Raw genomic sequence first — 17,264 nt, 5'->3', positions numbered from 1 at the left:
AATGCCATCTGTTTTATTGATGTTTTTTTTCCACTAAATTAAACAAACATAAACTCGTCTTGCCTCCTCCCTGCCCCCAGATGTGGCCACTGAATAGACTTAGTGGATCTGCACTGTGTAGTTCATAGAGCAGTTTCAGCAGCTGTTATTTAAAAAGTAGAAAATAAATATGCTGCTCATGTTGCACAGTTAGTTGAGTTTTAGCAGACTGGATTGGACGATGTCACATGACATGAAGTAGTTCTTCTTCTCTTGGGTTTCCAGCAGGCTGCATGCCTTGCAACACCTGGCTGTCTCTCACATGACTACATTAGTGCATTAGTAGGGGTGATGCATTAGTAGAGAGAGAGACTACTAGGCAAAATAATTGAAACCGCAGGTTTTTGTCAGATAGAGGCTCTAAATGTCGGTTTCAATTATTTTTTTGATTAATTGCCCAGCCCTAATTTGTAGGTTTGTTTACTGAGGGGAAAAGTGGTTGACAGAAAATGTAAAATGAAGGAGGAGGCATTGCTGTCACTCCTCTGCTCTGCTGCCCACACCACTCACTCAGATTGCAGGGACACAGACAAGTAGTCCTAAAGAACACTTTAGCCATAGGCTAATCAGTTCATAAGCTCAAAACTTGAGCTTGACAGGAAAAAAAAAAACTCAGACTGTAGGAGTGGTATACTCTCACTGGCTGCTCCTCTGCTTAAAAAGATGAAAAGCACTGCCAGACTTTAAAGCAGCTCATGTAAGTCAAGAATAACAATGCTATGTTGAAACTGCTGTTGAAATCAGCAGAACGGACGTTAATTATCTCAATGAGCAGACCAGCTAGTATATTCATGATGCATCCAAGGACTGTAGGAAAAACATGTTTACATGATCAGAGGCTAAATAAAATGTCATGATGTGTTCACGTTACATCAAGAGAACAAAATTTTGACAAAAACTTGAATGAGTACGGCTGTGAGGACAATTAAATGTGTTTGGCAATGTAATATAGATATATATGGAATTGCCTCCACCAATCACAGACAGGGCTGTGACACTCTAGGATTGTGGGTAGTAGAGTTCTTGTACCCAAGACCAAAAATAAACAATGTTTTTCTTCCGGGAGGGTGGTTACCTTAAGAACTTGTCCTGTGAGTGTGTATGATCATTTCACACTAAGGTAGCCCGTGGTCAGTCCGCCTTGGATGGTTATAACATCATGGCGACTGATCAACAGAGAAAGCTAGGAGGATTTTTACATCCTGTACCACACTGTTGAGCTCTTTAGCTGTCTTGATGAAAGTTTGCCTAAAGCCCTTTTTGTTTCTCCATCAGCACTTTCAGACCATGCTGAAGACTAAGCTCAACGTGCTGACGCTTAGGAAGGAGCCGCTGCCCACAGTGATCTTTCATGAGCCTGAGGCCATCGAGCTGTGCTCCACCACGCCACTAACAAAGAACAGAGCTCACGCCGGATACAAGGTAGGATCACATGAGCCCAGTAATCCCTAAATCCATAAATCCAGCCCAGTAATAGCATTAATAGATCCAGAGTACAACACTGTCATTATTCCCAACGACACGCTCAGAGTTTCTGATGGTTTTGTTTCAGAGTCACATCCTTTAATAATTCATATTAATCTTCATCTGAGGCCACGTGTTCTCTTTGTTCTGGTGTTTGTTCTCCCGGCTGTGCTGAGGTCAGACGCAGAGCTGGGCACACGCCAGTTAATCCATTAATCTGTTAATCATTGCTTATCATGCCCAGGTGTTTGATCATTTTTTAACATGTCTGCGACTCTGAAAAATAAATCGTGAAATCCAGTTTCTGTAAATGCCATTTTCTGGATCAAAGGTCTGATAGTTTTTCAATCAGATTCATTACTGAAAGTGAGTCTGTTGGACCTCATAGGGTGACAGAACAAAGAGACTGAAGAAAATATCCCAGGACAAGTATCACAAAGGTACTGGAATTTAATTCCAAAAGATTTCCAGGAAGATTCTGGAAAATTCTGTAACATTTTCAATGAAGATTCATGAAATATTACCCATCAGCATGCTGAAGAAGGTTTTTTACCTTTGGCAGTGTTACAACAAACTTTTTACTCCTCCTGCTCCTTCATGTTTCAGAGGAATAAAGACAGGATTAAATTAAAGAATATTAATGAAAAAAACAAAACAAAACAAAAAAACAATCTTAACCATAGTTTCCTGGGGCCCTTTATATTCTGGGAGCCCAAGCAATTGCCTACCTTTGCCTTAGGGTAAGGCTCACCTCTGTTGCAGAGCTAGTGCTAAATTGTTATTTTATTCTTTATATTTGTGATCATAAAACTTAACTTTTTCTCATAATAAATGCATATCAGTTTTAAATATTATCTATATGTCATTGGTCTACTAAGCCACTAATAGGTTTATGGTTTGGGCCCAGAATACCAAGTATTGGTTCACCGTACTTTTAGGCTATTCTAACAAAAATATGTGCCCCTGGCCTTTCCACAATCCCCTCAAGTACCAGAAACCCCCCCCCCCCCCCCCACACACACACCTTTCAGAAAATGTGCTCTGAAACAAGCCATTTTTAGATTTTCCCCCCATGATGTCATATGGGGAGTTAGCCCCGCCCCCTTTTTGGTTGGCCCTCCCCCACTTGGAAGAATGTTCCGCCCTCCTCTCCTGATTCTCCTATTAGCTGGCAGCTGAGAGGAGGATCAGGGGAGCCGCATCCATTTCCTGAAAGGGGTGTGGTCCGGGGCGGAGTCAGACAGCTCATTAACATTTAAATCCGAAGACATAGAAACAGCTTGTTCTGAGCAGGGCTGAAACAGAGGGTTTTATAGACATGCAAAAATCCAATACTGGAATGTTTTTTCAGCAACAAACTTCACAGGTATGTTTTGGGGACCTCAGAGACCAATATAAACTCGTCTTAAAGGGGTAAAATATGTGACCTTTAACAAAGACAGAAAAATTTCCTAATATTGACATTAGTACTTCATTGTCTTCAGCCTAAATGACCGGCAGCCCTCAAAAATTTTGGCAATTAAGAACAACTACTGGACATTTGCTTTAGATAGCAATACGTGACCAATAACCTTTAACAGCAATAAAACATATTAAATAAGAAACACTGTACTAAAGCTACATTTCTAGACTGAAACAAGACCTTTTTTTTTTTTTTTTTTTTTTTTTTTAACCTGACTCAAGACCGAGACAGTAGAAACCGACAGTGAACCAGAGTATTTGTTACCCTGGTATTCCAGCCTGTTAGACACATATTACTCATAACCAGACCTTGGAAAGGACAATGGAAAGACTTTATTTTTTGTCTTTGTGTAAGTTTTCTAAACAAACGTAATGAAAATTGTGAGCTGTCCAAGTCTAAACATTGTAGTTTTTTGAATCAGTCCCAAAGAAAGACAAAAGCATCTGCTGTGGATAGCTCAGTACAGTCCTCTTCTGATCGATGGCTTTTCCCACACTGATGCTGGGAAGCTTTAAGCATGAACTTCCAGCTACGGGGAGGTGAGAAGAGGTTTTCGCTTTCGGCCCTAACTATCAACGCCTTTCTGCATGACTTGATTCTGTGTTGAATGTAGTTTCACTTCATCAGAAATTGATCATAGGTGGATTTCCCCTCTCATCAAAGTCTTCTGCAGCTCCCTGCTCAGCCCAGGCCTGTCCTTGTCTTGGTTGTATATTGGTGTTCATGCTGCAATTCTCTTTGTTTCCGTGTCTTTATTACAAATACTAATGCAAAATCCTTCCATACTGCTGATTTCCCCGCAAAGTTTTTTAGTAGTTCTAAAGTTTAAAGATAGAACATCCGTCATCCATGATAGTCACATGAATATTCACCACCTAGATTAGCCATGTGCTTTGTTATGTAGCTAAACAACCCCAGCAACAAACAGGAATTAGGGCGTAGTAAAATTACTTTGGGTTTATATTAAAGGGTTCTTGTAACATATCTGCTAAGTAACACTATATGTAAGAACTCACCACTTACTTAGTTGATATTTGGCGTTATTTTTTTAGTCTGACGTTTTGGCTGTTAATATTTTTATTGGCGAAAGACCAGTAAATGCTGGCTAACAGAAGCTGGGTTTCCATTACACTTGGAAATGCGCAAAATTGAAATAGCGCAATAAAAAACTGGTAATGTAAACACCTGAATTTCGAAAAACCCTAGAATATCTCTAAAAGGTTTTTGCACTTCCATGAGACGGTTTTTCAGGCATTTTGATATAGAACTATATCGCAAAAGTGTAATGCAAACACTTTTTCCGCATTTACAAGTCAAGTCACGGGACGTGACGTACGGTGTCACATGACCAGTCATTCCGAGACAACATGGTGCAGTTCGTGCGGACAGAAGAAGAGACCAGACTTTCTTAACATCATACTTATACCCTTATACGTGGCTTTTGCCATACATATGAAGTTTACCTCTGAACTATCATCCATTGCCTTCGTCTTTTGTTCAAAATTATCAAGGCAACCGCCGTAGATGTAACCAAAACCGTACCAACACGCAACTGGTTTTGAGCGTCAAGGTTCCCTGCAACAGATTCACGCAAGATGAGATTTTACGAGAATTGCAAGGCCTATGCCCAAAACTCCCTTCAATGGAAACGCATTCAAAGCGCATTTGTACTTAATGGAAATTTAAGAAATATCACTTTTATTTTACGAAAAACTGTAATCGAAACCCATCTAGAGACTCAAACAGAATAAAAAAGCAGCCATGCTCTGTTATTTCACGAACACTCTATACCCTCCATTGTCATTGTGTACATGCTGTCCTGTGCTGCAGCACTGTGAGCATTACAAACAAAAAGATGACTGTGGGCTCATAGAGGCAGCTTCAAGTGTCTGTGTCTGTATGAGGATTAGGCTGTGTGCTTAAAATGTTGTTTTTGGTCTCCTTCAATGTGGCAGTAACAAGCATGTCTGAAAAGGAATTTAAGCTTCTCTAACTCTGCTTAAATAAAACAAACATCTCATGTCTGGCAGCTGCTTTAAAACTGGAGGGAAAATGTGTCGCCCTTGAAATGACTGCCAACACACACAGAGCTAGATCAGACATAACAGGGACTGTTGTTGGTATCTGTGTTTTTTGGAAGGGGAGCTATGGACACTAACGCAGGAACAATAAATGCACATAAACATCCGAAAGATAACATGTCCCAGGCAGCTAAGAGGCTTGAAGTGCTGAGTCCTCATCACAAGTTTCTAAAAGTTCCCTAAGTTCAAATGTGAAGCAGAAGTGAAAGTCCAAGCGACAGCCTTTACTGGCAGAGCAGACCAGTTTAGTCTGGCCGAGAGAGAACAGAGGAACATGCCAGTCCGGACGCCTTTGCTGCCTTCAGATCACGTGGATAGGTCCAGGAAGTGCCCTGGGACCAAATGTGACTAAAATCTACTCTGGAGATGTCTTCTTACCTGATAAATCATCAAAGGGAAACACTGATTATTCTTTACTGATTATTCTGTTTGCTAAGAACTCCAGATGGGGGTCAGGGAGTATTCTACATAGAGGGGCCCAAACTTTTGTGCCAAAATTTCAATCTAGTAAATAAACGAGAGCCACTTTTGAGCCCTGAAGGTAGTGACACTGATTTTTCTCTGTGGCATACAAAACTTTCTCCGCTTGCTATAAACATATTTCTGCCCTTGGATTTCTTTATGAACCAACCAATAGGAAACAGGTTGAGGAATCCAATCATGTTTCAGCTGCCTGTTGTTGCTATGCTGTTCTCCAAGAGACATTTGCTTTGATCTCACTAAGAGAGTCCCAACATGCTATCACATACACACACAGTAAAAGTCTAAGAGATAAAAATCATCATCTAACTTCAACAGTAGTCATTAAAAACGTGTTAAAGATGGCATAAAAGTGAATTCAACATAAATTAATGAATATTTTGTCTACTGTTAAACCACAAAGTGGCCCAGTTTGTTTGTTTTTTTTTTTTTTACAGTTTTACCATGGTTTAGCATATTTAGCTGTGATCTGTTTCCTCAGCTGATGTCTAAATCTCTCTTTGGAGATCTAGATCAGTTGGCTCATCTCAGTGAAGCTGGCTATTTTGCTCCCAAATACCTCCTCATTTGTTATTTGGTATGACTTTTTAAATCATTATAACTACAAAGGATTTGGCAGCTGCCAGGAGAACAGTACTTGTCTGACTGCATTGTGCCAAGTGTAAAGTTTGGTGGAGGGGGGATTATGGTGTGGGCTTGTTTTTCAGGAGCTGGGCTTGGCCCCTTAGTTCCAGTGAAAGGAACTCTGAATGCTTCAGCATACCAAGAGATTTTGGACAATCCCATACTCCCATCTTTTTGGGAACAGTTTGGGGATGGCCTCTTCCTGTTCCAACATGACTGTGCACCAGTGCACAAAGCAAGGTCCATAAAGACATGGATGAGAGAGTTTGGTGTGGATGAACTTGACTGGCCTGCACAGAGTCCTGACCTCAACCTGATAGAACACCTTTGGGATGAATTAGAGCAGAGACTGAAAGCCAGGTCTTCTCATCCAACATCAGTGTGTGACCTCACAAATGCGCTTCTGGAAGAATGGTCAAAAATTCCCAAAACCCTATAGATTAAGAATGGGATGTCACTTAAGTTCATATGGGAGTCAAGGCAGGTGAGCAGATACTTTTGGCAATATAGTGTATGTAGAAAGTTTCTCATAATAGTTGCAGCTTAGAGATCCATTTAGGGCTACAAAGTACTAACTTTCCTCTGTTCCCATTAATTCCTAATGGCTGTCTCCCACTTCCTGACCCCCAACCCATCATCAGAACCACAGGACTGCAAAGAACGTATGGGGCTTGGAGGTCGACTGAGATGATGTGTGTGTGATAGAATGTTGGGACTTTCTTAGTGAAAACAAAGCAAATGTTTCCAGGAGACCAGCACAGCAACAACAGACAGAGCAATCATGATTGGTCCACCTGTTTCCTGTCGGTTGGTTCATAAAGAAATCAAAGCAATGTTATGGGGCTAGCTGAGCCCCTTTAACTGCTTTTTGCCCTTGTTATGGGACTCAAAAGCAGCTTCATATTATTATTTTTTTAAATAGCACTAAACTTTGTCATCTTGACAGCTCTTCTCTGTGCAGAAATCACATCCTGTACCCATCTGGAGTTCTCCGCTATGACTCAACATCTTCTGCTAACAGCCTGATGTTTTTGTCATTTTGGATACCACAATACCGTGAGGTATCTGAGGGCCAGCGTGGTCAGCTGGGTGACTCTTATCTAAATGAAAGTTAAAAACTCAGAATCCTGCAGACACTGGAGTCCCGCCATGATGGAAGATAAATATTGATGTATCACGTAGGTGCTCTACTCTGTGTCTCTGTCTACTGTGAATCCCACCATCCTCTCCCCCCGCCTCCTCGTCTGCCTCCGCTGCTCTTTCCAGTGTTACCGTGGATGCCGAAGCTGTGTTGCTATGGATACCACTACAGCTATTCAGCAGAATACCAGACGTTCATTTCCCTCGTCTGTCTGCAGACTCCCTATTTGCAAGTATGTCTGCCCCACCGGCTGCATCTGTCTGCTTGTGTAACTTCCTGTCTGAGTCACTACCTGCCTGCCTGTCTGTCTGCCCACCTGCTCAAGCACATCATATGGGACCTCAAAGCGGCGCTATTTTCTGTCCAAGGGAGAAATCTGAGCAAACAATGGCGTTTTTCAGCTCATGCTCTGCGTTTGTATCCAACAATACAATATAACACCATTTATTATCCTCTTGGACAGTTTTATAGTCTCTGTCTTTAATTTCTCCCCCGCTCTGCTCTCTCTCCCAGCCCCCAGTGGTGCTTCCAGTTTACAGGATGGCTGGCTGTGGGCCGCTGTCTGTCTGCCAAAGCTAACAGCTAGCAAGGATGAAAGGCCACCTCTCATTGCCCTGCTGGCCTGCTGCTCTCAGAGCAGTCTACTTCACATCCAAAGAGAAAATGTGTTTGATGCTCTCTGCGGCCGTGCCAGCTCCACAGTCGTACTCCATGACAATAGTTAAACGGCTTTGGAGGCTGCTCAAATCACAGCTCAGCTTCTTGCTCATGTTTTTGTTGGATTGAAATCATCAGTCTAAGATTTCCAAGAGTAGAAAACAAAAATTAATCCACCTTTCTTTGTTTTTTTTTCCTCATAACTTTCCTTCCACAAAGGAACATGAACTTCATTTTGACTTTTATGGTGCTCTTTCACTATGTGATACCGACTCAGCTTGACTGGACTGGACTGGACTGGACTTGTTTTATTGATTAAAATTTTTCATGATGAAGTGTTCCGAGAACTGAGTTTTTTTTCTTGTTGCTTCCAAGCAAATTGAGCCAGCACTAAAATGTGACATGAAGATTACGAGACAGTACAAAATGTTGCACAAAATCTAAGTGGTTTCTTCAACCTGATATTGAAAAAAAAACACTGTCTCATAATCATCCCTGCCTTTGAGGTTGATGTCAACCTTTAGGGTCATAAAACATGCCATCATGGCATTTATAGATGATGGCATCTCTTAACGCTTACAAAACATTCCATCCTTGCCTTTGAGGATAACGTCCTGTAAAGCTTACAAAACATTCCATCCTTGCCTTTGAGGATAACGTCCTGTAAAGCTTATAAAAAACTCTATCCTTGCCTTTGAAAATTACATCCTGTAAAGCTTACAAAACATTCCATCCTTGTCTTTGAAGAGCATATAATCCTTTAAAGTTAAAAAAAAATTCCACCCTTGCCTTTGAGGGTGATTTCATCCTTTGAATTTTCTTGATATGTTTTATTCTTGACTTTGAAGATGATGCCATCCCTTTAAGCTTAGAAAACATTCCATCCTTGCCTTTGAGGATAATTTTATCCTTAAAAGCTTATAACAAGTTTCATGCTTGCCTTTAAAGTTGCTGGCATTAATTAAAGTTCATTAAAAATCCATAGTTACAATTGAGGTATCATTCTTTAAACCTTACACAACATTACATACTTGCCTTTGAAGATGAAGCTTGTAAAAATATCCATTCCCTCCTTTGAAGATGATACCCTCCTTTTAAAGCAGTGGTTCTCAACTGGTGGGTCAGGACCCAAAGGTTGGTTGGGGAGCAGTTTTCAGTGGGTTGTGACTAGGTGTCTGAAAAAAAAAAAAGGTGGCGAGATTCCTGAAGTCCTTATTGGACATACAGCGATACCTTTTACCTTTTTTTTTTACTGGGAAATTGGGTAAATTTAAATGTTTGATCAATATTTCAACTAATTTATTTCCTCTTCTTGCAATTATTGGCTAATTTTCCCATGATAATAAAGTAATTTCACAAGTTCTCTGTAAAATTGGCAACGATTGACACATAATGATGGGGAAAGAGGGTATAAAATTAGTCACTTTTGTCCCTTTTCTTTTATATGTCAGGTGTTTTGGTGCTCCCAACTGCAAAATATTCAATTAACTAAATATGGGTTGTTAGAAATTGGTCGGAAACTTGGGTCGTGATCAGTCGTAAGACAAACTGGTGGGTCCTGAGGCCGGACCAGTTGAGAACCACTGCTTTAAAGCTTATGAAACATTCCATCCTTGCCTCTGAATATGATGTCATCATTTTAAGCTAATAAAACATTCCATGATTGCCTTTTAGGATAATGTTATCCTTAAAATAAAACATGCCATCCTAGCCTTTGAAGATGTCTTCCTTTAGAGTTCCCATCCTTACCTTTGACCATGATGCTGTCCTGAAATGCATATAAAAAATAAAAAAATTCCATCCACGCCTTTGAAAATGATATTATCCTAAAGCTTATTTAAAAAAAAATCCACTGTTGTCTTTGGAGATATCATTTGTTAAATTCCAATCTTGACTTTGAAGATCATGGCATTCTTTCTAGCTTAGAAAATATTCCATTCTCGCCTTTGAAAGTGATGCTATCTTTAAAAGCTTTTGATACATTTCATCCTTGCCTTTGAAGTAGCTGGCATCTATTAAAACCTATTAAAAATCCATAGTTAACATTGAGGATTTATTCTTTAAAGCATATAAAACATTCCATCCTTGCCTGTAAAGATGTCATTCCTCAAAATTATATAACATTCCATACTAGTCTGTAAAGTCGATGTCATCCTTAAAAACGTATAAAACATTCCATTATTGCCTTTGAAGATGTCATCCTTTTAAGCTGATTAAACATTCCATCCTTGCCTTTAAAGGCAATTTTATCCCTCAGGCTAATAAAATATTTCATCCTTACCTTTGAGGATAGTGTTATTTTTTTAATGCTTATAAAACATTCCATCATTGCTTTTAAAGGTGATTTTATCCCTCTGGCTAATGAAACATTCCATCCATGCCTTTTTCAAGCAGGCCATTCTAGGCCCCACCTTCTTTCACTGTGAAGCCATGCTGTTTTAACTCATACAGAAAGTTTCTAGTTATTGCCACACTGAAATCACCATCTAACCTTCTTACCTGTGGAATGCTCTGGGTGTTTATGAGCCCTCCACAACTTTCCCAGTCTTTCCCTTTTCTTCTCACAGCTTTTTTATAAACATGTTGAAGCCTTTAAATTCATTTTGTGCTTCTTGAGCAGTGTTGCAGAATTAGGTTAATCCAGAACTTTACAAAATAAAACAAGATAGATGCTGATTAAGAGCTCTGTGTTCTGCTGTACATCATTCCTCGCCTATTAAAGAACCTCAGCAATGATGATGTGTTTAAGATGTGACTCCCCTCCCGTCGTTCACAGCCCAAAGCATGCTGGTCTTTCCACGTCTTTATCTAATCAGCCGAGGCTTTGTGTCTCTGCTCTTGTTATTCTGATGTCAGCCCGTGTTCAGGACGTACCATGGCTTCTTCTCCAGTGAACAGAGAACTGAAATCACATCATCTACACAGCAGCAAACGTCAGACTGAGCTGTCCCTGCTCCCAGTCCTCTGCTGCATGTGTCTGTCTAATGAAGCCTTTGTAAGACTGTTACTGCCTCTATGTCTGTTTGTATAAGGGAGGACAGAATCGTCTTCATAGCACGCTGCAGGGACAGTGTGTTAAAGTTCCATTGACTAAAAGCCTACATCTCCTTTTTTCAGTTTTTTTTTTTTTTTTTTTATTATTGAAAATTAGCTCAGGAGTCAGATATGAATTTAACAATTAGTGCAAGTAAATAATTCAGCTCTTATAGCCCACTGCATACATAATAGTCTTATCCGTGCATGGTGCTGTCATTGTGACCTTCAGTCAAAAAAAAAAAAAAAAAAAAAAAAAAAAAATCACACAATTTGATTTTTGCCTTTTAGACAATGTAAAGACGATGTGAAAGGTGGTGATAAAACCTGGATTAATTTTCTGACTTTGACCTGGTCAGATTCTCTATCCTCCATCTGTACCTCTCTCTGTCTGTCCCTCATGGATAATCAGAGAAACATGTGAGCGTGAGTGCACTAGTGCTAGTCTTAGCTGTTTTATCAGAAGGTTTTTACATGTTTTACAGGGACAAGTGGGTGGGCTAAGGCCCATAAGGCCCACCCATAACCCTGCACCTGGTTCAGTAGAAATTTTTCTGTGTGCAAAGACGGCGAGGCTTCATTACAGCGCTGTAGTAGTCATGTATGGTGAAATCACCTCTAGTTAGCCACTAGTTTGCTGTTTGTAAGAAGTGAAAAAATTCTAATTTGCACTTAAAACACTTTATCAAGAATCTGTTGTAGTAAAACAACATTATTAAGAGTTATATATTTCAGACATCTAACCAAAAAAACCCTGTCGATTTAGAGACGATGGATCCACCTTTGGACTGTGGAGGTTTCTGTCTTTATAGTGATCTTTAGCAGGGTTTGTGAAGGTGAAAGCTCCTTTCATAAACTCTGAGGTGCTGCTGTCTCTGCTCATGAAACACTCGGTCTCTGTTTGACACTCAGCAACGTCTCCAGCCCTTAGAAACGCCGTCCGACCCTGCAGGTTGCAGCAGGCGGAGCCAGCTGTACTGTGCTGATTCAATAACTTTAGAGGAATGTTAACAACCTCCTCAGGAATGCTGCGTTCTTAACCAGCGGATTCCCAGTCATGTTGGGGGATCCAGACGCGGAGGCCCAGAGAGGGAAAACGCCAGGATGTCCTCCATCTGTGTCAATGGGACGGTGACGTTTCATCTATAGGACATGTTTCATGGTTGCTTTGGGCGTTTGGGACGGTCCACAGGTGGAGGTTAAGAAAATCAGCTTCTTTTATGACGCCGTCTCTGCTGTAGATTCTCTGAGAAGTGCAGCTCGTCTGTCTGATGCAAACTATACGCCAGACGACAGCTGAGCAATTAATTAAGTTTAGATTTAGTCAGTATTTTCAACAGCTAGTTTTAAATCACATAAGGTGCAATATTTCTATAACCAGAAATCTGTGTCAGTTTAATACTTGTTCTCCTGCAGAGATGTTCTGCTCTACACATCATGCAAACATTCAACTGTCATTTTTCAGAATAGTTTTCAACAAATGTATGATGCACCACTGCATTGATGGAACATCAGCACGTTTGTGCTATTTCAAGAATCAAAACAAACAAGAACAGTCAGATAAAGAGTGAGAGAAGACAACGATGTATGGACGACAAGTAGACTAAACATTCACAGTAAGAGGAATTATGAAATCAGAAAAATCTAATGTGTAGAAAGCTGTTTTTGTTTGTTTACAGTATTATTTTAATCCATTCTCATACTAGCAGACAGAGCTCAGTCACCATTGATCCAAATTTCCTTCAAATGTTAAATTAGCTTTATTTTTTCTCCTTTCAGGCAAATCTAATATGTAGTTTCTATTGTTATCAGGATGAATAAAGACAGTGAAGTCACAGGTACAAAGCTCTTGGGTCACCTGGGTTGGTGTGTGATGAAGACTTCAGTTCATAAACATAATGACAGAGCGTGTGACGGAGTATCAAACTTAAAATTTCCTGTATTTTCCTTTTATACCATTTGCTGTGATTAAATGAATCCTGCTGTAAAAGTCAAGATCTCGACCATCTGGTCCATCAAGTTTCCAACTTGTAAATTAATGCAGTCCACCCTTATTTTAGCAGGTCTTCTCTGACAAATGGAGGGTATAGCATTAGTTCAGACAGACCATGCAGTCAAACACTGCCATATAACTGAGATCAGCTGATCTCAAACAAGCCCTCATCAGCTGACGGCCAGCTAATTCACTCTAAGCACGCTATTGGCTAATTGCAATCATGCTACCATATTACAAACTAGCCTGACTATACTTTGCTTTGCAATGGTGCTTTTTTTAACCCTCCTCCACCCCAGCTCCTCTGGGTTTATTGCTGTTTCTCTTCCTGCTTCAGGCTTTCTTTGTAGGCGCAGGAGAGGCAGGAACATGTGCTGGTCCTGCTTGGTGCTTTCCACAATGGCTTGTGAAAGTGCAGCGTGTTCGTAGAACAGACACAACGCTGAAAACAGAAATAACAGCAATGAAAGCAAATGAATAACTGCTTATAAAGAGAAAATGTATAAACCACAAACTCCGTGTGTTTCTTGACAATGTGGTCCTGACTGAAAAAGTATTATTCTGCTTTATAATAGTTAAACTGTTTAGGGTCAGCTCGGCACACCTGCTAAAATATGTTATGATGAATATTACCACACGGTCTGTAGATAGAACAGAGGCATTAAATGTGCCAGAAAGACTTGAAATTGGGCATTTATGGCCAAGTACATTATTTGCCCTTATCCATGTGGCGTTTCATAAAAAGTACATTAAATCTAAAAATTTAGTGGCTGATAAGAAACTACTCTTCTTTTAACTAAACACCTGTTTGAATGGCAAGAGGACATTTTATAGACAAATAAATTAAAGATGTCTCTGAGACAAATGTGGCGCTGACCAAACAACTTAGATTTGAGGTAAGCGTGCAGAACCATGGAGTTGCAGAAAAAAACTTGTTTATTGTGCCATTAGATGTCAGAACAGGAACGTGATAAAGCTGTTATCTCGTCCCTGTGAGACAGCCTGTCTTCTGCTGACAAACTCACTGAAGGACTCCAGCTGATCCAGAACTTTCTGATGGGAACTGAACACTACAGCTAGCTAACTCCTACCACCAGTTAGCCTTCTGTCCTCATAGACTTGCCGTATCACACGGCCTCCACAGCTGCCGACTGATGGGGTTTGTTCCCAAACAGCAGATATGCTGAGGAACATGCAGGCTAGTGTTTTTAAAAACAGAGAACATGATGACAGAGGAAAGCAGAAACAGACCAGGAGGTGTTTAGTCTGCTCCAAGCTGTCCTTGGACTTTTCTCTGAGAACGTGTTCTGATGCTGAAGTCTGTACCGCCAAATCGCTTGGCTCCTGGAGCTGATCCAACACCACCAAACAGCCTCCATCTTCTACTTCCTGTCTTCTTTTCCTCTACTCCATGGAGACAGGTATCTCCTCCCCCTCTCTTCCCCTCCTCTGATAGTTGAAGCAGCTGTGGCTCCACAAACAGCTGCCCCAGCTCTCCTCTAGGGGAGTTCACAGGCAAATTAATCCTGAATACAGTTAAACGCATCTTTAGATTTTCTATAGTAGTCTAAATCCAGCCATATCTGTTTGACAATATAGAGTGCACAGAGTACCTGTTATTTTAATAAAAGTAGAAGAGTTCTGGGAGAAAAAAATTCTATATATCTAGTGAGAAATTAAACCCAAAGGTACCATGAGCAAAGAGAGAGAGAGGGTGTCACAGAGAGTGAGCGTTACTAGAGACAGACAGGGCAGTGATTGAGAGAAATCAGATGTCCTGGTAGTTTAACAATGGTTCAAGAAGTTACAGACACACCAACACCTCTGCACAAACATGAAGGAAGATTTGGGATTTAGTTTGATGATAAAGACGTACCTCTCTGAGTTTAGAGGAGAGACACAGAGATGTCTCCCAGTGCCTTAAAATTTTCCTTGACGTTAGTGACTGTTACCTCCAATTTCCATATATAGGGACCGCGCTACAATCCGCTGGACCTCTGTAGTCCATCATAGCCATTCCACAGCCCAAGCTCCAGTCCGGCAGCAGTACGTCCCTGGAGTGCCGCTCCCCTCCGCTTCATTCAAGACACACTCAAAGTCGGTTTTTTAGGGCCGGCCGCTGCCAAACTGTGTCAATTCTGATCAGTCAGAAAGCACCAAACAGGAAGTCACAAGCATAGAATATCTGGTCCTATCAAAAAACAACACAATGCACGGACTCCCTATCGTAAACCATCACTATATCAACATTACCTGCAGCGAGAGCAAAGGGTCACTGAGAGATCAGTGGGTCACAGAGCTACAACGGTGCCATTGACGAAGAAGAGTTAAGTTTTGAGGACATTTAGCCAATGAATTTTACATAAAACCACAGATCCTTAAAGCAAGCATTACCCTTTTAAATTCCTTATGTACTCACCCAATGGAGGTAGCAATAATATCATGGACTTACTCAGGAATGGATGACAAATTAACCCCAAAAAGTAAAATCGTCCACTGTTGACATACTTTCCTGTGTGAACTCGCCCACTGATCATGGCTGCGTGCCACACCCTCCAGTGGGCGAGGTCGCTTGTCTTAAGTGTGTGGCACAGTCGTCGTATGTGGAAATTGCATTTTACAGAGTCTAGAGGAGACAGACAGAGGTGTCTCCTGGTTTATAAAAGTTTTCCTTTATGTTAGTGTCTGCTACAGAGATCAGAGGAAAAAGACAAATATGTCTCCTTTTAATAAAAGGTTTTCCTTTCACATTAGTATCTGTTACAGAGAGCAGAGGAGAGACAGAGATATCTCCAAGTCCTTAAAAGTTTTCCTTAAGGGGCGTGCAGATGGTCAACTGGTTTAAGACGCGCACCATGTACGTGGGCAGCCCAGGTTCAAAGCCAGCCTGTGGCCCTTTACCGCATGTCTCTCCCCACTCTCTTCCCTGTTTCCGAGTCTATCCACTGTCCTCCTCTATTTAATAAAGGCCCAAAAATACATTTTAAAAAACAAAGAAAAGTTTTCCTTTACATTCAAACTTGCAGACTGATGACAGCCTCACAGCCCTGCAAAAAAGCTGACACCCATAAAATGACCTAAATATGAAGAAATTAGATAGTGCAGACAACGCAGAATCACTGCAGACAGTTCCTCTGGTTTATAAATAATCATTCTAATAAATCATCCATTTAGAGGAAATGATTGCAGGGAGGACAGATGCATTACTTTTGGAATATCTGATTTCTTTAGTCTTTTATTACTATAAACAGTACAGTAAACATTGTGGTATGTGTTTATTGTCCAGTCAGCTTTACTTATGTGCAAGTTGGGATAAAAACTAAACAAAATTAAGCAGTTTTGGTTGCCAGAAGGTCTTTTCTTTGTTGTCGGAGGAATTGAAACAAAAATCTATCATCTGATTTTAACTAGTATAGTATTGGAATTCCTTTAACAGATCCCGGTGTCATCAGAGTACTGTAACATGAGCTCAACAACCATAATATAGCTGTTAGGGATACATCACATTTTTCCTGTACAAATACTTAAATGTGGCAACTCACTGATCACGAGTTGTTTTAGTTTCATCAGATGTTCTTTGTCTCTCCTCTTAACAATTTACCGGTGCATGGTTTTCATTCATTCATCCTCATTTATGCTCATGTATCACAAGACTGCAGACAGGGCTCTCACTTTGACTCATACTCACAATGAGAGGCTACCTTCATGCTTTACAATGATACTGAGTGGCTGCAGAATCTAGGCTTGGTATCATCACTGATGCCTGATACTGGTAATGGTATCCGTGCATACCTGATAGCTTTGTAAACTCCATATTGTGAACAAAGATGGCAACATAGCTGCACAGAACTGTCCATGACACCACAGGCCTTGGTGAGCAAGAAATCATGCAGAAAATTGGCTTAAATGTTTTTCTTTTGGGAAACTTCAATAAAGAGACTGTGGATCAGACACCAGGCTGACTTGTATACTGTTCTTATAGCAATAAAAAGTTTTATTGAGTGGTTTAACCAGCTCACACTGCTGATCCTGGCCCCCTAACATTCCCTTACCAACATGCAGAAAGTGTATTCAGGTCTTTGGTGAACCAGGATGTTTCATAGGTCTCTTCCCACCGGCTCTCTTGCTGGGTTGCGGATGTTTCCTCTGTCTCCCTCGGTGCATTCTCAGCTCCTTTCTTTCTGCTTTTCTCTCCATCTGTTCACAACAAATCTGCTCTCTCCCTCCCTACTCCGCCGTCTGTTTCTCCTTTGTTACTCCATAATTGTGGTTCTTTCAGCCATTGTTGGT

General features: G+C 40.7%; 1 protein-coding gene across 1 annotated transcript in view; it reads left to right on the top strand.

Moving 5' to 3' along the window:
* The window catches only part of pid1 (phosphotyrosine interaction domain containing 1), a 77,341-nt gene that overhangs the window by 40,181 nt on the left and 19,896 nt on the right, over positions 1–17,264 (top strand). The window contains exon 2 of the mRNA XM_041803012.1: positions 1,315–1,461. Within this exon, the coding sequence (XP_041658946.1) occupies positions 1,315–1,461 (147 nt within the window). The remainder of the gene's footprint in view (positions 1–1,314; positions 1,462–17,264) is intronic.

Source organism: Cheilinus undulatus, linkage group 2 (assembly GCF_018320785.1).
Source record: "Cheilinus undulatus linkage group 2, ASM1832078v1, whole genome shotgun sequence".
Taxonomy (NCBI): domain Eukaryota; kingdom Metazoa; phylum Chordata; class Actinopteri; order Labriformes; family Labridae; genus Cheilinus; species Cheilinus undulatus.
The sequence above is the reverse complement of the archived record's forward strand: the minus strand, read 5'-3'. Positions and strand labels throughout refer to the sequence as shown.